The 25,504-nt window shown below is 47.0% G+C and overlaps 1 protein-coding gene across 16 annotated transcripts in view; it reads left to right on the top strand.

The window, feature by feature from the left end:
• Positions 1-25,212, top strand: part of JAKMIP1 (janus kinase and microtubule interacting protein 1) — a 558,919-nt gene extending 533,707 nt beyond the window's left edge. For 11 of the 16 annotated variants that reach the window (XM_029591329.1, XM_029591303.1, XM_029591311.1 and 8 more), the window contains 2 exons: positions 1,234-3,321; positions 25,015-25,211. In XM_029591329.1, the coding sequence (XP_029447189.1) occupies positions 1,234-1,266 (33 nt within the window). In that variant the 3' untranslated portion in view covers positions 1,267-3,321; positions 25,015-25,211. Of the gene's footprint in view, positions 1-1,233; positions 3,322-25,014 lie in introns of all 16 variants that reach the window. The other 5 variants (XM_029591356.1, XM_029591348.1, XM_029591366.1 and 2 more) reach the window with 2 other exon arrangements.
• Positions 25,213-25,504: the final 292 nt, after the last annotated feature.

Here is a 25,504-nt window from a genome sequence, read left to right as displayed (position 1 = left end):
AGGCAGCAGTCTGGCAGAAGCAGCATCCAAAAACAAGCACACAACAAGCAAGGCAGGGACCAGGAACATGCCAAGGAACCTGTAGCCAAAGCAAGGAGTCCAGAACCAGGCAGGATAAGTAGTCCTGAGCATGTGACATCATCATCAGGGATATCACCCGACTCTTCCATTAGAGTGCGCAGAATCATGCGCATGCATGCCCTATGCATCTCTTCACCGGGTCCTAGCAACACATGCATCAGTGCATGCAATGGGGTCTCCCTGCCACACAATGAGTGTCGGCAGCTGAGGAGTCTGGGAAGGTGGCTGGATTCTAACATCTATTTTAAAAAGACACTTATCAACTTAGATTTGCCATCCTGTAATTTTACATCTGCTATTTATGTGACATAATTGATATTAAATGTATTTAGTGTGTAATACTGACTGGGTGGCAGGTCTGGGTGACCAGAGGGGAGTTCAGGCTGAAGAACCAGGAGAGTATCAATGACCTGGAGAAGGATTGGGCAAACAGGTGGTAAAACGGGTAATTTCCTTGATGGGTGCATGTTTTAAAATACATCTACTTACACACGTATATCATGATATATATAAGTCCTGTTTTATTTTCTTGTGTAAAATATACATGCGCACATTTTAAAAATAGATAGGAAAAGTCATGCATTCAATGCATTGCTATACTTTCTTTCAATGCATTGTATACATCCGTGTGCAAGCCTACATATGTGCGTATGTTTCAGGGTAGAGCTATGTGGATTCTATAAAATATCCATATCTCATATGTGCAGGTTATTTGAGTTATTTTCCTGTATTTATTTCAACAGGCCACTTTTGGGCGCTGGGGGGAGTGATTGATCAATATCTTTTTTTAAGGTAGGGTATGGGAGAATTGCACTTGTTCGGCATGCTGTCTTTTTATGCTAGTTTTTTTTTTTTTCAATATTCAAAAGCCCAGTAAGTGACAAAGTTACCCAGATAACTTTAGCTGGGTAACTTTTGTGGAATATCATCAGCAAGAGATTTATCCGGTTAAGTCCCAGGGAATAATCCAACTAAAGTTAACTAGGGACTAAAATTAACCAGTTAACTTTAGCCAGCTAACTTCCCACTCACTAGAACATTGAATATCGATCTAAAAATTTTGAGAGTATTCCAAATATCTAGGTCTTGTAAGATGAAAATATTATCATATTATACTGTATTAATCAGTTTCCTTTGCTATGTTTTCTTCAGGGAATAAAGAGAGCTCATGGAATGAACAGCTGAATCTAAGTGCAAAAACACAAAAGGACAAAAGAAGTTATTGTTTATTTGAGCACTTTAAATTGCTGAATGTTGTCATGAAGCAGTTTACATAATTCTCCACAATGCAGGCTAAATGAATTAAATAGTGTTGTTTTGTAAAGATTTTGTTTCAGACTGGAATGATTCATTTTCAGATAAGGACCAGCTCCTCAAAGGCACTAAGAAAATGTATGAAAAATGTAGAATATAAAAAAAATTAAGATATTGGAAAACACAAAACAAAACAAAAAAAACAAATCAAGTGCAATTACTGGTTGCTATATGAACTACACTCCACCAAACTACTTTTATTATAAAGCCAAAATATTTTGCTCCATTCTGCATGCATTTAACAATGTGAGTTACATTTTACAAAAGCAAAGTTGAATAAATGTTTTTAATAGTTTTCTGTAAAAAATAAAGATTCAATTTCATGCTAAATTTCTTTACAAAAAAAGACACAATACAGAATATATAGACTGTATACAATGGAAACCAGTACACATTTTGATACTGAAAGTGATATTGTTAATAATAAAAACATTGTGACTGTGAAACTATTGATAAGTAACAAAACAGAAGAGAATCAGTGTTCTGAGAAAAGACTGGGCTGAGAGAGTTTATGAATCGTAAGTGCTTGACCATGCTGCTGTAAGAGCTAACCTTGCCAAAGTAAGGAAGCTGAAGTCTTCACATTCAGCAAGCGGTGCTGATAAGATCCCTTATGGAAACTGCAGCAGAACACTGAGGGCTCAGAAGGTCTCCAAAATATTAAAGATATCATAGAGGAGGAGTTCACTGATAAAATAAATGAACTTGAGAAAAAACTGAACGAGCAATTGCTGAGCACAAAGCCTGTTCATGCAGATCCAAAGAGAAGAGATTGAACATTGCAAGAGAGATATGGCCAGGTTGAGGAATTTGAGCGCATGAAGGAATTGGCAGGGGATGAATAGAAAGAGCCTGTCAGCATGTTGCTGGATGAGATTTAAGACCGGAAAGATGCTTATATAACCTTGGACAAACAGAATGCTCAAACAACAAGCTGAAAAGAAGGGAAAAGATGCATTGCCCACAGACAACAATATCTGTACCAAAAGAAGGATCAAAAGGCCACAAGGAGAAAATTGTTGAAAATCAGCAGGACATAGGACATCAGCTGAGAGATAATTTCCAAAAGACAGGAGCAAACTTCAACTTATATTCTATATCTGAAGCCTGCAAGTGAAGACAATCTGTGAAGAAATATTACATTTATAGCAATTCAAAAACATGATAAAAATATTCAAGTACCTTTACTTGAATATTTTGAAGAAAAAAGAAAGACTGAAATGTAATCTGTATGGATAATGTGATGTCAAGTAAAGAAGATACAGAACATAAAAGCCCAAACACAATTGTCTAAACTAGAACACATACTGAAAGTGAAGAATATACTATGAGAGGCTGTCTCAGAATGAGGAGGAGAAATTAGGTAAGAGGCAACATGGGCTATATAGAAACTGACAAACTGGCACAATTCTAGATATTCTAACTACACAAAACAGGAATGAAAATTGAAATCTGGGAGCAAAAATATATGGCGTATAACCTGAAACCAGAAAACTCTGAGCTTTAGGAGCCTAAGTACTAAAACAAGATGAAGCTGAGAGAACTAACTTCTTTAAAAAGTTAAGTGAATTATGCCCAAGTTGAAATCTCAAATTAGCAGTTCATGGAGCTGCCTATAGTAAGATGACAATATCATGAAAAGCAAATGAAAATATATATATAATATTCTGAAAAAGAATAACAACTGGAGAAATTGTGAGATGCATATTAAGGCTGGAAGAAGAAGGTTGGGCTAATGTACACATCAACAGAAAATAAACTGCAAGTATCCAGCAATGAAATGAAAACCCAACTTTATGAGAAAGGGCTGTTTATGGAAACTCTGGAGCTAAAATGAATACAACCAGTTATGTGAATAGCTACAAGACAAGCTTTGGAAAAGTAGGATCAGAACGTCCAAGAAAAAGAAGGGAACTATGGAAAAAGGTATGATCACTCACTTTTGTTCATATATGGGTCATCTAAATACTGACAACAAAAAAACAAAACAAAACATGTCACACTACAATTACTTGCATCTTTATTGAAAATCTTGAATTCTATATAAAAAACCACAACCTAATTTAACTCAAAACTCATTAACACAAAAGCCCACCCAACACATGTTAAAAAATTGTAACACAGAACCCCAACTAGGACCCTAGTTTCAACGGTCAATAACCATCTTCATCAAGTGGGAAAATTTACAAAATTTCCACAGATGAATACACTAATCTAAAACAAATATTTGTGATAGATACTGAAACAAATTATGAATGCATGTATGATTAGTCTATAATCCAGATCCAAATATTCATGATGATGTCAATATATGTAGCTGTAAAAAATAAAAATGGAAAAGATTATGATATTAGAGTACACTAAAATAAATGACTGCTACCCTATTGTCACTCCACTACTATCTACCTTTTATATGTCAATTTCATATAGATTATATAATTATTACAAAATGTAATTACCTGTGACTGCAGACACATTACTAAACCACAACCTATTATCTCCACTACCCAACATATTATTGCATAAATTATAACCAATGATGTTTAAGGATTACAAGAGTCCACAAAATAGGCTTCAACCTAGTCACTTATAGCACATACTAGTGTACAATTTGTTACCTTACATTGACAGTACAGACATTTCTCAAAATAGCATATGTAAAAAAGATGACAATAAACCACTTGACATATCTTCACAGCGGATGTCCAGTGATTTCAATGTGCCTCATAATTCTATTAAACAAAAAACGAGTGTTATATATCCATTAAGCATGGATGAAACACAAAAAAATCACCCATAGTTGTATGAAGGTATGAATGTAAGTTACTTACAAATGATTAAAATAATAGGTATTCCTTCTCACTTCATGTACCTTAAGTGGAATTATCAATCCAGTTTGTATAAGTCAATCTCCGAGAAAGCTTAACATTAGTTTCAATACAGCAAAAATGCTTAGCCACCCAGAACTTATAACAAAAACTACAACAAATTACAAAAGATACCAAAAAAGACTGTAGGAAACACATCACCTTTTACCGAAAAGATAACAACTCGTAGAGACAATAGTCGAGTGAATGAATGCTGCGCGTATGGACTCCCTCATGCAATACAGCTAAAAGAAAGACTGCTTTTGAGATAACAAATTGTATCGAGCCCCAAAAAGCTTCAAGCGGCTTAGAGACGCTGCATATGCATGACACACTCTTGTGATCTAAATGGAACGGGAGCATCTTTCAAAGTGGCCATTATATTGAGTCTCAAAAGACCTTAGAACATCTTCAGAGAATGCTGCGCATGCAGGCTCATTAGTAGAATCTGACCTAAAAGGTAACTACTTACGATACTCTACAACACAACCTTAACAAAATAAACACACTTAATAACGGCATCTGAAAACAAACCTAATAAACTCAAACCAAGCAAATGCAACTGAAGCATATGTATAACGTCCATCGGAAGATAGTAGAAGTAATGTATCACGTTTCTGCCACATCAAAGTGCCAGCCACATCTGTTTCTATTTCTACCCATGGAAATAAGAACTGTATACTGGCAAAATAACATGACTATAATTTGTAAGTGAAGGGACAAATTTAACTGATGAAGACAGTTATTGACTGCTGCTCCTAGTTGGGGTTCTGTGTTAGCAATTTTTTAACATGTGTTGGGTGGGCTTTTGTGTTAATAAGTTTGAGTTAAATTGGGTTTGGATTTTTTATATAGAATTCAAGATTTTCAATAAAGATGTGACATGTTTTCACAATTGTCACATCTTGTAGTGTGACATGTTTTTTGTTTGGTTGTTGGTATGATATTTATATCACATTTATTTCCTTCAGTGTTCATATCATCTAAATACTGAACATAGTGGGTTAATAGTTAACTTTGCACTAGCAAGTACATGTTTAAAATGTGTGTGCATAACAAAAGTATGCTCAGTTTTATATTGTGTGTGCAATTGCACATGTTGGAGCCTTTATGTGCATACTCACAAGTGGGTGGAGAAAGAGAGAGAGAGAGAAAGAGAACCTCTTTTAAAGAGCCAACCTGACACTCTCTATACATCCCACTGTAAGAGGGGCATTTTCAATCAGAGTGGGTTTTGGGGGGGGGGGGGGGCAGTGTTACAAAGGCCTACAGACCCTTGCGTCCTAGGCAAACCAATGTAACACCATCCCCTAAAACTCACCCTGAGTTGAAAATGCCTCTCTTACAGTGGAATATACAGTCAGATTGGCCATTTAAAAGAGGTGCTCTCTCTTTCTCTCCCTTCCCTGTGTTCAGGATCCCTCTCGCCTAAACTTGCACCTCATCAGGACCAACAGTAAAGTTACCTCTATATCTTGGCCCCATCCCTTTTCTGCCTTCTTATTCTTGACACGCATATTTCCCAGCTTCTTAAAATTCACGTTGCTTGCGCATAGCCCACATACATGTTTATGGGGCCGTTTTTGCACAACTAATGCTTTTAAAATCTACCTGTGAGGTTTTATTGGGACAGCTAGTCAATATTTAATCTTTGTTAACAAAGAATTCATATATTGCATCTTGGGATGTAATTGTCTTCTGTGGTTCTAACATTTGCGCTACCAGTCTTTTTTTGCAGTGAAGATCATTAAAGTGTTGCAGATTTCTGCCGGTAGTTTGTGGAAGCCCACAGAGAATTTGTTTGCTTTGCATGGGGCTACCTGCAGTTTTCTACAGAAACCTGCACGATTTTAAATATTCTGCATGGTTTGATAAAAATAGAACTTTTGTACCCTTCAAGCACATTGTAGCGAATGGTTTAATGAATGGCTATTCTCTAGATTAATTAAATGCCCCACCTCCTACTGCATGTGAGCTCTATATACCATCTTCCTAATGGAAATTACAGGTGATGCAATTATGTATTATTTCATGGTCAAGAACACAGAGTTGCATTCCTACAGTCATTTATTTTATTTTATTTTCATATTTATTGATTGCCTCTTCCAAATAGGCTACAAGGTGGTTTATATAAAAAACAAAATACACCTAAGATAAATCATAAATATCAAACAGCAAGACATTAACATAATTAATTCAATCAATGCATTTTTGAAAAAGCTAGTCTTTACATTTTTTTCCGGAAGGATGGAAAGTCTCCTATAACTTAAGGCTTCATTTTCATGTGTAAAAATTAGCATGAGTGTTAGTAGCCTATACTCGCATACATACTATTTTATAAATGTCATGCAAATGCACATATTTTCATTTTTGGGTGCACATCTACACGCATACAAAAGGGGTGATCTGGGGTGTTCTGGGGCGGGGTCAAGAGTGACATACACACTTTGCTATTTTATCAGAGACTTACTCAAGTACATGTGGTAACTTATTTGTGCATTTTTACACCTGCTAATTTTCTCAAGCAATTGATATTAAGATGGGTCTGTTGACAATTATTGGCTGGCTGGGAGGTATGGGTGAACTAGGGGGAGTTGAGAATAAAGAACTAGGAAGGTATCTGACCTGGAGAAGGACTGGGAGAACTAGTGGAGGAATCAGAAAACTGTTAATTTCAAAGACGTGCAAGTTTTAAAAATATAACGTGCATAAATTAAGATTTTTACACAAGCAAGTTGTAAATTTTTTTGCACATAAAATATACACATTTATGTTTCTAAAATAGATAGGAAGACTACATGTGTTCAATGCATTGTGGTATTCATGTGTAAGCAGAATACATTGATAGCTGGGTCCATATATGGAGCAGTAAAATGTTCTACAATAAGGATGGTCTAGATTTGTCCTTTGCTGGAAAGAGGATGCTAAGCAAGAAAGTCAGATCATACATTATCAGGCATTTAAATTAGAGGGCGGGGGTGGTGAGTAGTGGCCAATAAAATTGCCATGTCATCCCCAAGCAATACAGGAATTGGGAGGAGAAAACAACATCAATCAGCTTGAAATAAATGAAAAAGTGTCTAGAAAGAGCAGCAAACCAAGGGAGGAAAGTTGGAAAGCTATGACCACAAATGCTCATAGTCTGGGCAATAAAATTGCAGACCTGAAGGCTTTGGACATAGTTGTCGACTTGGTCATAATTGTTGTTATAGAGACCTGGTTCACTGAGTCTCATGATTAGGATACAACTATTCCTGGCTATAATTTAATAAGGAAGGACAGAGAGGACAGAAAAGGGGGAGGAGTTGCTCTTTATGTCAAAAACAATATCCAAGCAACTGAAATGCAAGGGATGCGGAGTAGGGAAGAAGCATTATGGGCTGTTCTAAAAAAAAAAAAAAGAGGAAGATGTTTCCATTTACACTGATGGGGTCTACAGACCTCCAGCTCAAACAGAAGAACTGGACAGAAATCTGGTTGAAGACATCCAAAAGGTGGAAAAGAAGGGAGATGTGTTGTTCATTGGAAATTTTAATCCTCTGGATGTGGATTAGAGTATGCCTTCTATGGAATTTGCAAGAAGTGTAGAGAGAGAGAGAGAGTGGGAGATAACGGGTGAGGTAGAACAACTGTGGGCTAAATTAAAAGGAGGTATTACAAAGGCAAAAAAATCTATGGGTTGGATTTTCAAAGGGTTACGCTCACCAGGCCTATTTTCAAAAAGCTCTGCCACGCGCGTAAAGCCCCAGGATGCATGTAAGTCCCAGGGCTTTACTAAAGGGGCGGGAAGGGGGCGATAAGTTGCAGGGCATGGGTGGGGGGATGGTCTGGAGGTGGGGGTGGGGGCGGGGTCAGAGGCTCCCAGCATAGCGGCCATTTGCCGCTGTGCGGGGAACCAGCGCGCACAACTTACTTCAGCCCCAGGGCTGAAGTAACTTTTAAAACAAGAAAATAAAAAAGAAAAGATGGGGGGGGGGGGGGGGGGGAAGGGCGGGGGAGGTAGGAGAAGGGAAGGGAAGGTAGGCTGGGGGGTAGGGAACGGGGGAAAGCAGCGCGGCTCGGTGCGCGCATCTTTTAAAATCTACCCTGCGCGCACCTTTTAAAATCTACCCCTATATGTTAGAAAAGTAAACAAAAGTAAGAGGAAAAAGAAACATCTGGTTCTCAAAAGAAGTGGCTGAAGAAATACAGGCAAAAAAGAGTGATGTTCAAGAAATATAAAGGATCCCAAAAAGAGGAATACAGGGAAAAATACTTGGTGAAATAGATGGAGACGAAGAAAGAAATCTGGAAAGCAAAAGGTCAAGTGGAATTAAAGATCGCAAAAGAGGTAAAGCAAGATGCAAAACATTTTTCAGATATATCAGAGAAGGAAGGGAGGCCAGAAATTGTATAGTGAAATTGAACACTGACAAAGAGCAATATATGGAGAGAGACAAGGAAATGGAAGAAAAATTAAACAAATAATTCAGCTCAGTGTTCACTAAAGAAGACCCTGGAGAAGGACATTTGCTGGTTGACAAGACTGTAGATGGGGATGGGGTAGATAAAACTCTTTTTACAGAAGAGAATGTATGGGAAGAGCTAGGAAAACTGAAAGTGGACAAGAATATGGGAATGGATAAGGTACACCCCAAGATACTGAGGGAGCTCAAAGATGTGCTGGTGGGTCCGCTGAAGGATCTGTTCAATAGATCCCTGGAAATGGGAGTGTTGCCAGGGGATTGGAGAAGAGCTGTGGTGTTCCCACTTCACAAAAGTGGTAGCAGAGAGGAAGCTAGAAACTACAAGCCTCACATCAATGGTGGAAAAATTAATGGAGATGCTGCTGAAGGAAAGGGATGGTGAACTATCTAAAATCAAGGTGCTTGCTGTACCCGAGGCAGCATGGATTCACCAGGGGAAGGTCCTATCAGTCAAATCTGATTGATTTATTTGATTGGGTGACTAGAGAATCGGATCATGAAAGAGCGCTCAATGTGATCCGCTTTGATTTAATCAAAACTTTTGATATGATCTCACATAGGAGGCTTGTGAATAAAATGAAAAGCTTGGTAGTGAACGCCAAGGTGGTGGCATGGATTACAAATTGGTTGACTGATAGGAGATAGTGTGTAATGGTAAATGGAACCTACTGTGAAGAGACCATGTTAAGTGGAGTGACATAAGGATTGGTATTGAGACCGGTTCTGATCAATATCCTTGTGAGCGACATTGTGGAGCGGATAGAAGTTAAAGTTTGTCTATTTGCAGATGATATTAAGTTCTGGAACAGAGTGGACATATCTGAAGGAGTAGACAGCATGAAAAGTGATTTAAGAAAGCTTGAAGAGTGGTCAAAAATTTGGCAGTTGGGATTCAATGCTAAGAAGTGCAAGTCATAAATCTGGAGTGCGGTAATCCAAAAGAGGTGTATCTGATGGAGGGTGAAAAACTGATGTGCACGGACCAAGAGAGGGAGTTTGGGGTAATAGTGTCTGGCGATCTGAAGATGGGGAAGTAATGTGACAAGGTGATAGCTAAAGCCAGAAGAATGCTGGGCTGCATAAAGAGAGGAATAACAAGTAAGAAAAAAAGGAAGTGATAATGCCCTTGTACACGTCCTTGGTGAGGCCTCACCTGGATTACTGTGTTCGGTTCTGGATACCGAATCTCAAAAAGGATAGAGACAATATGGAGGCAGTCCAGAGAAGGGCAACCAAAAGGAATGGGGTCAGTATTGGAAATCTTTTGAGGAGAGGCTGAAGGATCTCAATATGTATACCCTGGAAGAGAGGAGGTGCAGGGGAGATTTGATAAAGATCTTCAGATACCTGAAAAGTTTTAATGGATCATGATCTTCAAAGTTTTTACATTGAAAAGGAAACTGTAGATCTAGGGGTCATGAAATGAAACTCCGGGGGGGGACGGGGGGGGACTCAGAACCATCAGGAAATATTTCTTCACAGAGAAGGGAGTGGATGCCTGTGTTACCGTCAGAAAAGAGGACTGTTTTCGTCTTCACCACCTCCTCCAGAAGGGCATTCCAGGTGTAGGTTGAAGCCTTCAGCCCCCTACATTTGGAATGCCCTTCTGGAGGAGGTGGTGAAGACGAAAACAGTGAAATAATTTAAAGGGGACTGGGATAAACTCTGTGGATCCCTAAAGGCTAGAGGATGGAAATGAAGAAAAGGGTGCATGGATTACTGGTGCAGTGGTTACTACCATTAAACAATAAACCTTGATGCTTTTGATGCAACTACATCATTGCTCTTCGCTTCAGCGGCTGGAGAAAAGGGGAATCAGATTTAGACAACAACCAACGAGGGCCATGACTTTTATGGTCTGAGGAACTGATAAGCATGAGGGTTAGCTGCAAAGAGCAGCAATTACTACCCTTAACCGATAAGCCTTGATGCTTTTGATGCAACTGCAACATCACTCCCTTCTTTGACAGTGGGGGGTGGGGGGGGGGGAAGAATTGGATTCATATGACAAGCAACACAGGTCCTGACTTTTACAGTCAGGAGTACTGATATGCATACAGAAGGGAAAAAGCACAGGACTGCTTCTACAGCCAAGTCCATAAAGCATAGCACATCAAGCACCATTGTCTAAATTTTCAAGAAGGCTCATCAACCAGTAAAACTATTGGGGTAGATTTTCAAAGGGGTACGCGCGTAAGATACGCGCGTACCCCCCAAAAACCCACCCCAAACCCCCCTGCGCATGCTGAGCCTATTTTTCATAGGCTTGGCAGCGCACGCAAGCCCCGGGATGCACGTAAGTCCCGGGGCTTGCAAAAAGGGGCGGGCGGGGGCGTGGACAGGGGCGCGGTTAGGGATCGGGGCGTGTCCGGAGTGTGTGGGCGGTCCGGGGGCGTGGCCTTGTTAGGGCCTGCCGTGCCGGCGCATGTAAGTTACTACTGCCCGGAGGCAGTAGTAACTTCTCCGATAAAGGTAGGGGGGTCTAGATAGGGCCGGGGGTGGGTTAGGTAGGGGAAGGGAAGATCGGGGGGGGGGGTAGGAAAAAGTTCCCTCCGAGGCTGCTCCGATTTTGGAGCGGCCTCGGAGGGAATGGGCAGCGCGCGCAGGGCTCGGCGCGCGCAAGTTGCACAAATGTGCACCCCCTTGTGCGCGCCGACCCCGGATTTTATAAGATACGCAGGCTACGTGCGTAACTTATAAAATCCAGCGTACTTTTGTTCGCGCCTTGTGCGCGAACAAAAGTACGTGCGTGTGTATGTTTTTAAAATCTACCTCAGCGTGAGCAGTAAATTTTTTATGGGTTATCATAAGGCCTGGGGATAACTGCATGAAGCATCAGTTGCATGGCACGGCAGATACTAACATAAGAAGCTTGATGGGTAGACAGAATGGACCATTCGGTCCTTTCTGTCATTATTACTATGTTACTATACATTATTATGTTAGTTCGTGCATTTTTAAACCTTTGCTTACATGATATGCACAGGATATAAAATACTGTAGTAGATCTCTGCGTGACCATATATGCTTGTATATGAGGTTCTGCAGAGCTGTTGGAAAGTTATCCTCCCTATCGACAATGGTAATAAATTCCAAAAATGGGGTCCTGCACAAAGAAAAGTATTTTTCTTAGTTTCATCTAATCTGAAAACAGGGATCTCAAGAGGGTTTTGTTGGGATGACCATAAAGACCAGGATGGCTGATAAAAAGTTATGTCGTATGTTATAAAATAGCATTGGCGTGCATATGTGTGCACCTAATTTTGCAAGTAGGCAAATTTGTTTTTTGTACGTCTTTGACCAATTTCACCAGTTCGTTTACCAGTGCACCCAGTGTAGAGCTAGGTCCTCCAATGCCTCCTGGTTGAATAGCCTGCACTCCCTCCAGTTACGCCAGACCCTTTAAACTCCCCATGAATGGATTTTTTTTTGTTTTTTAAACTTACATCTCCGCCATAGTGGAAGTAAATTTATATAGCACTAGACCTGGGTGCATAAGTATTTACATGCACATCTCTTGGCCCCACCCCGGAACACTCACACCTCACCCACACCACGCCCTTTTTTATTCTAAGCGAATTGTGCACATTGTGGGAGATACGCATATATCCAGGCGGCTTTTAAAATTCGACAGGTACTTGTAAGCTGCTTTTGGCAATTGCCAGGCTTTTTAAATTCACCTCAAAAGGGAATAATTTTCAAAAGGATTTATGTGTTTAAAACTGGGTTCTCTGCACATATGTGGACTTTTGAAAATTGCTATTATATATTCTACTTTTAGGCATGCAAATAAATTTACCCCCAGACATTGGGCAAGGGGCCATGTTATGTACCATGTGAAAAATCAAGCACAGAATCTTAGAGGCTGTTTGCTTAGATATAGGAAGCCAATGCAGTTATTTCAATATGGATTTGATGTTTTTCCAGGGCTTCATTCCTGTAATTAAACAGGCTGCTCCATTTTGCACTAATTGGAGTCTATGTGCATGTACTTTGGGGAGCCCTATCAATGAGGAGTTATATTAGTCAATACGAGTCGAAATGAGAGCTTGAACAATAATCCTTAAATTCTGTTAATAATATGCTTTCGGAATGATAAGGATGAATCAATCCAAACTTCTAAAGACTTTCACCTCTGTACTGCTAGAAACCCTATCGGGCAAATTTTTTAAGGACCGTGTGCGTAAAAATCAGGACTTAGGCACGTGGCCTGGCATTGCTTGCGCATTTTAAAAAGGGCCTGGCCATGCGCGTAATTCCCGGTATGCGCACAAGTGCCTGGCCCTGAAAAGGGGCGGGCTGGGGGCGTGGTCTGGGCAGGGAGGGGTGGGGCAGGACGGAAGCTGGCGGGAAAGCGGCCATTAGCTGCTGTTCCGGGGAAGCACGCGCTGGCAGCCAGCTGGCGTGCAGAATTTGCTTCTGTTCCGACGGAGCAGTAAATAAATAAACAAAAAAAGAAATGGGGATAGTTAGGGTTAGGTTAGGGGATGGGGTGGAAAGGGGAAGAGGGAGGAAGAGTAGGGTTAGGGATAGGAAAGTTCCCTCCCAGTCCACTTCTTAATTGGCGCAGACTGGGAGGGAACTGGGGAAAGCCCAATTGCGTCGCCGTTCATAATTTACTAAAATTCACCCCCTTGTGTGCGCCGCCCGCAAATGCGCGCATGTTATAAAATCAGCACGTCCATGTATGCGCCGGGAACCGCACATACATGGCCGTGCATGTGTTCCTTTTAAAATCTACCACTTTCTGTCCAATCATGATTTGAGGACTGGTCAGATGGAGGGTAGGTGGGAAATGTAGAAAGTGCAAGGGAGAGAAAGTACACACACACTCCTCACACACACATTAAGCCTCCACAACACATCACCTATATCAACTCCACCACTTGCACCCCCATCATCAAACATCCCCTGCAAGCTTTCTGACCCAGGCCCCTCCCCCCCCCCAGACATCTTTCCCCATTCCACCGCCCCAACTGAACAAGTACAAGGCACCTATAAGGTACATGTTCATGTCATGCAGTCATAAAACATGCTTTTTTAAGTTACCATGCAATTAGCACTCTCTTTTTTGGGGGTTCCCTTAACATCCACACACATTTAGTCAAGGGAAGAAAACAGGAGAGGCAGGGTTAAGAATTCTGTAGTTCTCTCTCCACCTATCCTTTCATTAAAGTCACTTACTCCAGACAGCCATTCCTTGCATTTTCCACATAGGCACAAACATGGAACCTAGGGCGGAGAGCCCACTGGCAGGGTTGGTGAGTGAATGGGGGTGCATCCCCTAGTCTTAAATAATTCTTTCTGCCAACAATTTGACTGTATTACTTCATTTCCTTAATTACTGGGATCTCAGCATGCTATAGAGGCAGTACTCAGGGGGATGGGTGGATGGATGGCGTGAAGGGTAATGTTTACAGAGGACTAAACTCAGGGTCCACAATTGACTTCCAGAAGAACTCTTTAGCATGGTCCCCAGCACAAGACTGTCACTGCATTGCCTAGACTAGGTATATTGGGGGTCAGGGGATATAAAATAAGAGAAAAATCCATTGGTACTTGCAAATGAAAGATTATGGAATTAGATTCTAATCCTTGTAATGACTGAGTTGGAAGTACAAAGAAGCAAGAGGAAACTGCTGTTTCCAAAAAAACAAAGGAGCCCGCACACAGTTGCTTTTGTTCCCACTTACAAATTACTTACATTTTGTACAATGAAAATTCAATTAAGCTCATATTTTGCCTTAACTAAATTCCGCAGCTTTGAAGTAGAAGGAAATCAACTACAAGGGGCCTATGCAATAAAACACATGCAAAAGATTTTTATTTTATTTATGTGTTGCAGTTATATTCTGCTACATCTAGCAAAATCACACATGAACATACATAATAAAAGCTCCAAAACATGAAAACATCATACAAACATAAAATCAACTTCCAAACACTCTTAAAAATATCTTTTTTGAGTTTCTTTCTAAAAAAAAAAAATGTATATTCCCCTTCTCTTTTGAGTCCCTTATCCAATGAATTCCGAACCATTACCGAAAATACTCTTTCAAGAATTCTGAGAATGGTACTGTCTGTAATTTAGGGTTGCTAACAGATTTGGATCTACTGAGTGTTGGCTCACAAAATAATGAAGCATGCTGATTATAAAATCACTTAACTAATGATAGCCAAAAAAAAGTCCCCAATATTCCCACACTATTCTTGTGTGCCAAAACCCAAAAATGCACTGGCTAAATAATCTAACATAGGGACGCGAGACCTTGCTCCGGCATCCGCATTTCTTCCCTCTCCCCCCCTTGCAATAAACACAACTGACAACTGTATGGTATTAACAAAAAGGCCGCAGTTTATTAACCTAACCCGAGCCGCTAACTTAACAGGCTTTCAAATAATCGCGCCCCCCTTTCCCCCTCCTTGGCCGCCTCCTCTTCTTCGCTTACCACCGCGGCCCGGTGGTAAGCCAGCATCCTGCCCCCCCCCCCACTTACCCCGCCACGGCATCGGCGAGGGTAAGCATTGCGGCCTGAGCATCGGCCCCCCCCTTGCTCTTTGGCCTTCCCATGTAACGGCACCAAGTTACACGGGCATTCCTCCCCCACCTCTAAACAGTCCATAACATAATTCCAATACACAATACAGCATATGGCTCGGGTTTTCCGCCTCCGACTGCGACAAGCACCACAATACATTCCAAACACCTCAACATGCAAGGGAGGGAGGGCGGGAAGCAAAGAACCCTCCGCTTGCTCCGCTGCCTGGTTTCCACTGCTGTGCGCTCCTGCTCTGTCCTTTTTATATCCAGCGATGCACCAATGGGAGGACAGCTTTTGAATTTCGCCGCCTCCCATTGGTGCCCCGCCGGATCCCCCTCCCTGCTCCCCCCTTCCCTTCTCCCTGCCCTTCGCTTGGCTCGCGCCCATGTTACCCTCCACGACCCCGGACTCGCCAGGGTCGTTTCTTTTAACATAGGGACGCGAGACCTTGCTCCGGCATCCGCATTTCTTCCCTCTCCCCCCCTTGCAATAAACACAACTGACAACTGTATGGTATTAACAAAAAGGCCGCAGTTTATTAACCTAACCCGAGCCGCTAACTTAACAGGCTTTCAAATAATCGCGCCCCCCTTTCCCCCTCCTTGGCCGCCTCCTCTTCTTCGCTTACCACCGCGGCCCGGTGGTAAGCCAGCATCCTGCCCCCCCCCCCCCACTTACCCCGCCACGGCATCGGCGAGGGTAAGCATTGCGGCCTGAGCATCGGCCCCCCCCCTTGCTCTTTGGCCTTCCCATGTAACGGCACCAAGTTACACGGGCATTCCTCCCCCACCTCTAAACAGTCCATAACATAATTCCAATACACAATACAGCATATGGCTCGGGTTTTCCGCCACCTACAAAGACCGGTTACGGCCTTTGTACCCCCACTGCGGCCCAGCCCCTTTAACACATCACCTGACGAATCCCCTCCTCCAAGGCATCATTGAACAGATCCAAACCCACCTCGGAAAGGTGCACCCCATCCCCTAGGAAGTAACCCTCCAGCACATCCCAGGACCACTGGTGACGAATCCAAAACCCCCCTTCCCGCACCAACCATTTCCCAATTTGCCGATTCAATTTTTTCACACCGTTACGCCATATGGGCTCCTCCCGGTGCCGGAGTCGAATAATCACATCCGACCAACCCACTTTAGCATCTGGGAAACGATTCATAAGGGAAGCCAAATCCTTACGAATGATTTTAATGAATTCCCGACAAGTCACCCTGCCGATATCATTACCCCCTAAATGAATAACGATCCATTTAGGGACCCCCCATCGGTCAATATTGCCTTGCACCACGTCACGCAAATCGTCCCATCTCATCCCCCCTTTTCCGATCCAGCGCACCCGGACGTCCGCAGGATGCAAGTTCAAATTCACTCCATAAGGCCTCCGCTTAGCCCGTTGGTGGGCTCTCCGAATAAAAGAATGACCCACGATCCAGGCACATTCCCTACTCGTCACCTCTCGATGCCGATCTGCAAGACAAACAGGCCCGTTACCTATGGCAGTGCCAGGACGCCCCCTTTCCCCGGCCGGAGGCGTCACTTCCGCACGTACACCCTGAAAACATCCGACTTCCACCTCCCCAGCGCTCGTATCCGCTCCGCCGGCCAGCCCAGCTCCGCCGCCGTTGTGGCCGCACCGATGCGAAATGAATGCGACGTATACCTCGACGGATCCCACCCCATGTACTCCACCACTCTGCGCAGGACTGCCCCGAACTGATACCTGGTAAGAGGGGAACCATTCGCATGCACCAAAAATTGACCCCCAACCCCCGGTCTAACCCGACCGTACGCCAACGCCAAGCGCACCGGACACACCCGCTCGTTCCCCGCCCGGACCAACGCAATCCACGCGCCCTTGCCCAGCTGATCCGTTTTGGACCGCCGAATCCGGAGCGCCACCCGCTCTGCTCCGAGGTGCACGTCGCCGACCAGCAACCCCTCCTGCCCCCTGTCCCTGCCCGCCCGAGCGACGAGCTCCCCTAAGCGCAGAGCACCAAAGAACGCCCAAGAGAACGCTAAACGGAACAATACTAACTCGTGCTCGGAACTGCAGACCCCCCGCAATCCGTTGGCCAACCCGAGCAAATCGCCGTACCGGATTGGTCGCCGAACATCCTCCCGCCGCCCCTCCCCCCTTCCCCATCCCTCTAACAGTTTTCGGACTAGGAAACAACGCGCCGGGTTACCGCATCCTTCCAGCTTGCGAAAAAACGCGAACCCCGCCAACTGGCTACGGACGGACGCCAAGGAAAAGCCCGCTCCCTTTGCCCACAGTAGGAACTGTACCAATTCCTCCTCCCCCACGCGACCGCCCCTCCAGCCCAAAGAAAACAGAAAACGAGTCACAGCCCTGTTGCCAGCCACGTAAGCTCTCCACGTTGCCGGGGCCACAGATCTCCGGATCAACTCCCATCGGGCGTCTCCCCGAGGTTCCATAGATGTGCTGGGACCTGCTCGCCCCGCTTGGCCGCGTGAGGCGCCGCCGCCCGAAAGGCGTCCCACTTGAAACGAGAGAGAGCATCCGCTATAACGTTCTGGACCCCCGGAACATGCCGAGCTCGTACATGCACGTTCCACTGAAGACACAGCGAAACCATAACCCGCAATAATGCCGACACCCTGGGACACTTGGCGGCCTGCCTGTTGACCACCTGAACTACTCCCAAATTGTCGCACCACCAGACCACCCGGTTATTTGCTAAGTCCTCCCCCCAAAGGGTCAGCGCCACAATGATCGGAAACAGTTCCAAGAAAGTGACATTGCGCACCACGCCCCCTTCAATCCAAGACGCCGGCCATGGCTCCGCGCACCACTTGCCCCGAAAATATAGGCCGCAACCCGCAGCCCCCGCCGCGTCCGTATGCAATTCCAGGGCCACATTGGATACTTCCGGCCCGGGCATCACACATATCCCGTTGAACGAGTGCAGGAAGGCCTCCCACACTGCCAACTCCTCCCGCACCGGTCGGGACACCCTGATGTAATGATGTCCCGCCCTGATCCCCGCTGTCCGAGCGGACAGACGCCGAATGAACGCCCGCCCCATGGGGATCACCCGACAGGCAAAATTCAAGGAACCAATGAGAGATTGCATCTGACGCAAGGTGACCTTCACCGCCCCTTTAACTGCAAGCACCAACTCCCGCAACCGATCCACCTTCCCTACCGGCAAGCGACACACCATGTCCTCCGAGTCCAACTCTATCCCTAGGAAGGTCAACCTGGTGACCGGCCCCTCCGTCTTGTCCCGCGCTATGGGCACACCAAAGCGCTCGGCAGTCCTCATGAAACCCTGCAACTGCCGTAGACAGTCATCCGAGTCCCCACGCCCCACGAACAGAAAATCGTCCAGATAGTGCAGCGAATTCTCGCAAGCCGTATGGGTCTTTGAGGCCCAATGAATAAATGTGCTGAACGCCTCGAAGAAGGCGCAGGACACCGCACACCCCATTGGCAAGCAACGGTCTATAAAGTAAGCGCCCTCGAAGGAAAATCCCAACAGCGGGAAAGACGAAGGGTGAATCGGGAGCAGCCGAAAAGCAGACTCAATGTCCGCCTTGGCTAGCAGAGCCCCCCTCCCCGCTTTTCGGACCAGGGCTACCGCCTCGTCGAACGACGCATACTTCACCCGACACGCACTCCTGGGGATAAATTCGTTAACGGAGCCTCCCGGGGGGTGCGACAAATTCAGAATCAGGCGAAACTTGCCCTCCGCCTTCTTCGGAATCACCGCCAAAGGCGATAAGTGCATCCGGTCATACGGCTTGTCCGGAAACGGCCCCGCTACTCTCCCTAAGGCCAATTCATCCTGGAGCTTGTCCCTGGCCACGTGAGCCAGTTTGGACACCGACTTCGCGTTCCCCGCCCCTCCCCCCTGCCCCGGGCCATCATACGGAATCCGAAACCCCTCCCGAAACCCCTCCCGCAGCAAAGCAGCGGCTACCCGATCCGGGTAAACCCGCAGACCCTCCTCCAGTGCCGCCACGCAGATGGGGGAGTCCGCCTTGCACTCCCACCCGCCCCTACTTAGCCCCTTTTCCCGCTCCCCCCTCCCCCACCTTGAGCGCACTTAGTGGCGGAGTGGGCCCCACCGCAGGTAGCGCAGGCGTGCCGGAATTTGCACTCCGGGAACAAACAAGTGAGTTTATTGAAGCGCCAACACACGTCCGCCGGCCCTCCAGCGCTACGCACTCCTGGCCCGCCCCCCTGCGCCCCTCCCCCCCGAAAGGGCTGCCCCTTCCCCCCGCCCCCCAACGTTCCAGTCCCCGCCGCGACAGCCACGCCCCCCGTAACCCCCTTTCTCGCCCCCCCGGTCCCCTTGTTGGTCATCTGCGTCAGCCACAGATGAATATCCTGGGTACCCCATGTCATGAGTTTGTTCCCCGACATCTTGTCCCGGAACTTCTCGTCGTAATTGAGCCAAGCCCAACCGTCGTAGTCCCGAAACGCACCCAGAATGCTGTCCGCGTAGGACAGCAACCCCCCGCACTGGGACGGATCGAAGTGGCTGACCACACTCGCTAACCGTAAGAAACCCCGCATCCAATTAACAATATTCTTGGCTACTCTGGGCTCCGACCCGCTCTCCCGCCTGCGCTTTTTAGCTTTTTTGGACAACCGTTTTCCTCCCCTCCTACCCTCCAGCAGCTTAAAGATATTGACGAATCTCCGCTTCCGGATCCTCTTCACCAATCGCTTCGGTACCCCCTCCCATAATTCTGAAAGAGCCGCCGAGGCGGGGCTGCCCGACTCACACTTGGGGCCCTCCCTCAACACCCCTCCCCTACTACCCCCCTCTGCGCTAGAAGGCGACGTAGAGGTCGATGAACTCGAACTGGAATCCCCAGACGAACACCGCCTCGCGCCCCCACGTCCCCTGTCCCCTCGCCCCAACCCCAACTTACCCGCTGCCGCGTCCCCTCCTGGGGCGGCCGCCTCCCGCGGTCCTGGAACCTCGACGCTCGCTGCCGCCGCCGCGGCTCCATCGCCGACCCGAAGCCTCCTCTCCGCCGCCTCAACCGACACCGCTCGCTGCGTCCGCCAGGCTTCTCGGCTGGACGGGCCCGGTAGCTCCTCCTCCTCTCCCGCTGCCACGTAGCTCCCCACGCAGCCGACCCCCCTTGAGACCTCCGCACCACGCTCCGGCAACCAACCCGGGCCGGCGCTGCTGCCCGGGAGCCGCCCCTCCCCTCGCTCCCGCACACTGCTCGTCCCCGAGAATGCCCGGGAAAAACTGCCCGCCCTGGGGTGGCCCAAAACCCCCCGGCCCTTCCACGGCAACCGGACCTCCACGGTCACCCGCCTCCGAAGGCCCCGGGAAGAAACTATACCCGGCCCTCGCCATGTGGCCCAAAATCTCGGCAATGAAGGCCGCGGCATCCACCGGGCCGCTCTCCGGGGGGGGAAGGGTATGCCCCGCCAACTGCCGCGGCATAGGGGATCGGACCACCCCCTGCCGCACGGAACGAGGCCGCCCTGCTCTGGGAGCGCTCCGACTCTTAGGGCCCGCCACCGGAGAGCCCCTGCGCACCACGCTCCCCCTCCGTCCGGGCGAACCCGCGCGCCCCCTCGCACGGGCGGGGGCGGGGCCGGGGTCCCCGGCCGACTCGGCCTGCTCACCCCCCCGCCGGGCCCGCTGCCCGAGTCTCGAGCGCTGACTAACGCGCTCCCCCCCCGCCGGGCACGACACGTCCGCGCCCCTCGCTGCCGCGGGAACGGGGGCAGCGCTCCGGGCGAGCGCATCACCCGCCGCCGAACCCCCGGGGAGAGACGGCCCCGCCGACGCCACGTCCTGCCGCACGGCTGCATCCCACGCCCCCGTGACTGCACCCGCCATCCGCAGGCCGAAGTGGGAGCCCGGGCTACCGGGACGAGGAGGGGGCGGGCTCTCCGGCTCCGCTCCGCTCTCTCCCGAGTCGACCTCCCGCGCCGGAGGCCCCTGGACCAAGGGGAAGGGAGGCGGGACAGGGGCTCGAGGACCGCCCGCGCCATCACTCGCGGCCAGACTCACCTCAGGGGAAAGGCCACGCACCACCGCATCCCCCGCCCGGCCGTCACGCGGACCGCCCGCCGAAGGCCGCCCTCCGGATCGCCCCCGCTGCCGCGACCGCTGCTGCCCGGAAGTCCGCCGCATCCCGAACGCGCCGCCGCCACCGACCGAAACCGCACCGTACCGTACCCTGCACGCGCCGAAGGTGGAACACAGGCGTGCAGCAAGCAAAGAACCCTCCGCTTGCTCCGCTGCCTGGTTTCCACTGCTGTGCGCTCCTGCTCTGTCCTTTTTATATCCAGCGATGCACCAATGGGAGGACAGCTTTTGAATTTCGCCGCCTCCCATTGGTGCCCCGCCGGATCCCCCTCCCTGCTCCCCCCTTCCCTTCTCCCTGCCCTTCGCTTGGCTCGCGCCCATGTTACCCTCCACGACCCCGGACTCGCCAGGGTCGTTTCTTTTTAGCATGTTACATACAGTTTAGCATGAGCCTGCTAAACTGAGCACCCTCAGTTCATTTTCTCTTGAGTCCACCTGCTGATTTTGCAGGATTATAAAATAACCCTGGCACATGGTGATTGCTTTTCAGGGAAGAGAGATAAGTGAGAGATCTAGTAGGAAGAGGTGAGGAGGTGAGAGGAGAGCAAGAATTCCATTAGAGCAGAGAGCTGTGTTTATTAGACCCATCCTCACTTCTGCCTGGTGTGAAAGGGCATGACTGGGGACAGATGGAAGCATATAAATGAGAGACCCAGGGAGGAATGTGGCCATCCTGACTCAAAAGAGCACCAGCATCTGAATATTCTCTCCCCCCATTATCACCCAAAAGTATAAGCATCGCAATGGTTGTACCACATAGCCTGCTACTGCTGTAGAGCTCAAATAAATGACCTTTGCACTCAAATCAAAAACAACTAGTCAGCTGCAAACATTTTTGAGGTTCTAACTGCAATTCAACCTTGAGCTTCTGAACACCTACAGTGAATGTTGGTCACAATAACATCACTGACAGCAAGGAGCTTTGCCTTCTGATAACCTATTGCTTGGAAATGCATTTGCCTTGTGTAAACAAAGGCAGATTATTTTTGAAGTGCTCGGCTGTGTCTCCTCTGTCACATCCTTCTCTCCCTCTCCTGTGAAAGCTTTCTTTTCACATTGGAGAGGATGGTAGAAGAAGGACTGAGGGGCCCACTAGCTAATCATTTATCCCAGGAGAAGCTCTCCTGTAACGAGTCCCCTTGTTTTTGTGACTGGCCAGGGGGTGGCAGGGGGTGGCAGTGGGTATGCCCCCTCCCCCCACACACAAATATTGTTGTTTAGGATGAAGTCTCTGAATAACTGAATTGCCTAGTGGCTTAACTTACCACAACACCTTGGACCCTGTCCATTTCCACACCAGCATGAAACCTCCATGCCTTGTACATTGTGAGTGGGGCAATGCTTGAAGAGCCTTTGTGATGTGTAATTGCTTTGTTTGAGAAGACCTATTTGTGGATGAGCATATGTGTATAACAATTTGTGTAAAATGTTTGTGTTAGCTGGGTTTTGTTTGGCATAGATTAGGGTGGTCAAATGTATTCATTCTTAAGAGCTTATGGGTACAGCTGTATGATGTCATCCCCTGTGCATGGCCTTCATTTTTCAGGTCCTGTGTTTGGAATTAGTTGAGCCCTTTCAAAAGTGTGCAGGTTAGTAAGTTAACACCAGGCAGGAGTTAAATAGCATTCAGTTAGCAAGCACTTGGGGGGTAATTTTCAAAGGAGTTACGCATGTAAATGTGACATACTATCGTAGCAATTTCAAAAGCTATTTACTCGAGTAAAGTGCACTTACTTGAGTAAATCCTATGGACAATTCAATGGCATATATTGTAGCAATTTTGAAAAGCCCACTTACTTGAGTAAAGTGTATTTACTCGAGCAAAAACCAGTTTTGCTCGAGTAAATGCTTTTGAAAATCTGGCCCATAGTGAATAGTGTGGGCAGTGAACATACTGTGCTATTTACCAACCATACACTAAACTCATTTGCATATGATGATCTTTCCAGGCCTGAACTCACAAACAGGCACACTAGGCCTGTGCCTAGCACAGCATCATTTTCTGCCCTCAGCCACCACCACCTTCCTCCTGCAGATATCCAATCCCTTTCTATCACTCCCCACCCCTGCACTGGGTGGGCCTGTGAGCCTCTGTCCCCTTCCCCCAACCTCAGCGCTTCAGCTCCAGTACCAGCACTGCTATCATTACAAGGAAGCAAGCAGGAGCTGAGTAATCTTGTGGCCCTGAACTCACAGGCTCTGCCTCTTGCAAGCAGTCCTGGAGGGGATGGGGACACTTCAGTGCCTGTAAGTACAGAGTTGTAAGATTACTTAGTTCCTGTTTAACAGCAGTACTGGTAGTGGAGCAAAAGCTCTGTGATTGGTTGGTGGGGGGGGGGGGGAGGGGCGGTTTGTATCAGAGAACAAACCATAGGAAAGAGGTGGGAAAGGAATTTGCAGGTCATAGGGATCAGAGGTCTGGGGTAATGGGAGGGGGTAACACACTTCCCAGTCCTGATAGAGCCGCGAGATGGCAGAAAGAAAAATCCATCAGTGGTTCCTTAATTTGCATGAGTGGAAATGCAAATTTTAGCCTGCTCATAATAATGTCCTTACGGACCTGTTTAATGTATTTAGTAAAGCCTTCCTGCATAGCATGCTATTTTTAACATGCACACATCAGCCTTAGGGGTAGATTTTCAAAAACCGCGAATAGGCGTACTTTTGTTGGTGCTCCAGGCGCAAACAAATGTACGCTGGATTTCAGTAGATACGCGCGGAGCCGTGCGTATCCGCTGAAATCCGGGATCGGCGCGCGCAAGGCTATCGATTTCGTATAGCCGGCGCGCGCCAAGCCGCGCAGCCTACCCCCGTTCCCTCCGAGGCCGCTCCGAAATCGGAGCGGCCTCGGAGGGAACTTTCTTTTGCCCTCCCCTCACCTTCCCCTCCCTTCCCCTACCTAACCCACCCACCCGGCCCTGTCTAAACCCCCCCCTTACCTTTGTTGGGGGATTTACGCCTCCCGGAGGGAGAAGTAAATCCCCGCGCGCCAGCGGGCCGCTAGCGCGCCGGGACGCGATCTGGGGGCGGGTCCGGAGGGCACGGCCACGCCCCCGGGCCACCCCGGGCCGTAGCCACGCCCCCGGGCCCGCTCCCGACACGCCCCGAAAACGCCACGCGGTTCGGGCCCGCCCCCGACACGCCCCCCGACACGCCCCCTCCGAAAACCCCGGGACTTACGCGAGTCCCGGGGCTCTGCGCGCGCCGGTAGGCCTATGTAAAATAGGCTTACTGGCGCGCAGGGCCCTGCTCGCCTAAATCCGCCCGGATTTGGGCGGATTTAGGCGAGCAGGGCTCTGAAAATCCGCCCCTTAATGTGCACACTAAAGTTTATTGCATAGACCCCCATAATTATTCCCTTTTTAAATTTTATTTAAAAATCATAGTCCACAAATTCCAGCATAGTTCAATGTGAAGAACATAGCTTACATTCATAATAAAATATAATAATAATTTAAAACAAAACTAATGTGGCACCCCTCTTTTCCATTTTGCAACAGCTTTTGATATGCTGCCACGTATTTCTTTCCTAACGTCCCAGATCAGATGTAGGCTACAATGTCTAGTAAAGATTTCTCTAATTATAGAGATTTGTTCTGATTCAGTTTCTTCTTTTATTTTTATTTTTTTTCCTTCAGGAGGCCAAGGTTCATTCATCATCTACGGAGCAATCAAAATATTCAGTGACAGGCCAACTGAAGAATGATCTGATAACCCTGGAGAAAAAAAAATTGAGCCTTTTCTAAAATGTTGCATAATTGTGTCTAATATAAGAAAGAAATCCAGCCTGGAGAAGTATTTGTTTCAGAAAAGAATGCAAATCTCATTCTGTTGAGTGATCAAATATGCAATTTTCTCTCTTGTATTGTCTTATAAATAAAATGATTTTATCTTTGAATGCCTAGTTTGTAAAGCATTATATTTATCTAATATAGGATCTAAAACCTCTTCCAAGATTGTATTTTCAGCACATGAAATCTTCCCATTCATTTGTTCCAAGGACGAGATACCCTCACCATCATTATGCCCATAATAGAACACCATCAAAAGAGCAGGAAGTATTTCATCCCTTTTTCCCCCAGTGCAAAGAAAATGAGGTCTCTAAAGCCAGATCCCCTCTACCCATGA

Source organism: Rhinatrema bivittatum, chromosome 1, assembly GCF_901001135.1.
Source record: "Rhinatrema bivittatum chromosome 1, aRhiBiv1.1, whole genome shotgun sequence".
Taxonomy (NCBI): domain Eukaryota; kingdom Metazoa; phylum Chordata; class Amphibia; order Gymnophiona; family Rhinatrematidae; genus Rhinatrema; species Rhinatrema bivittatum.
Note: the sequence above shows the minus strand (reverse complement) of the source record. Positions and strands in the feature narration are given on the sequence as shown.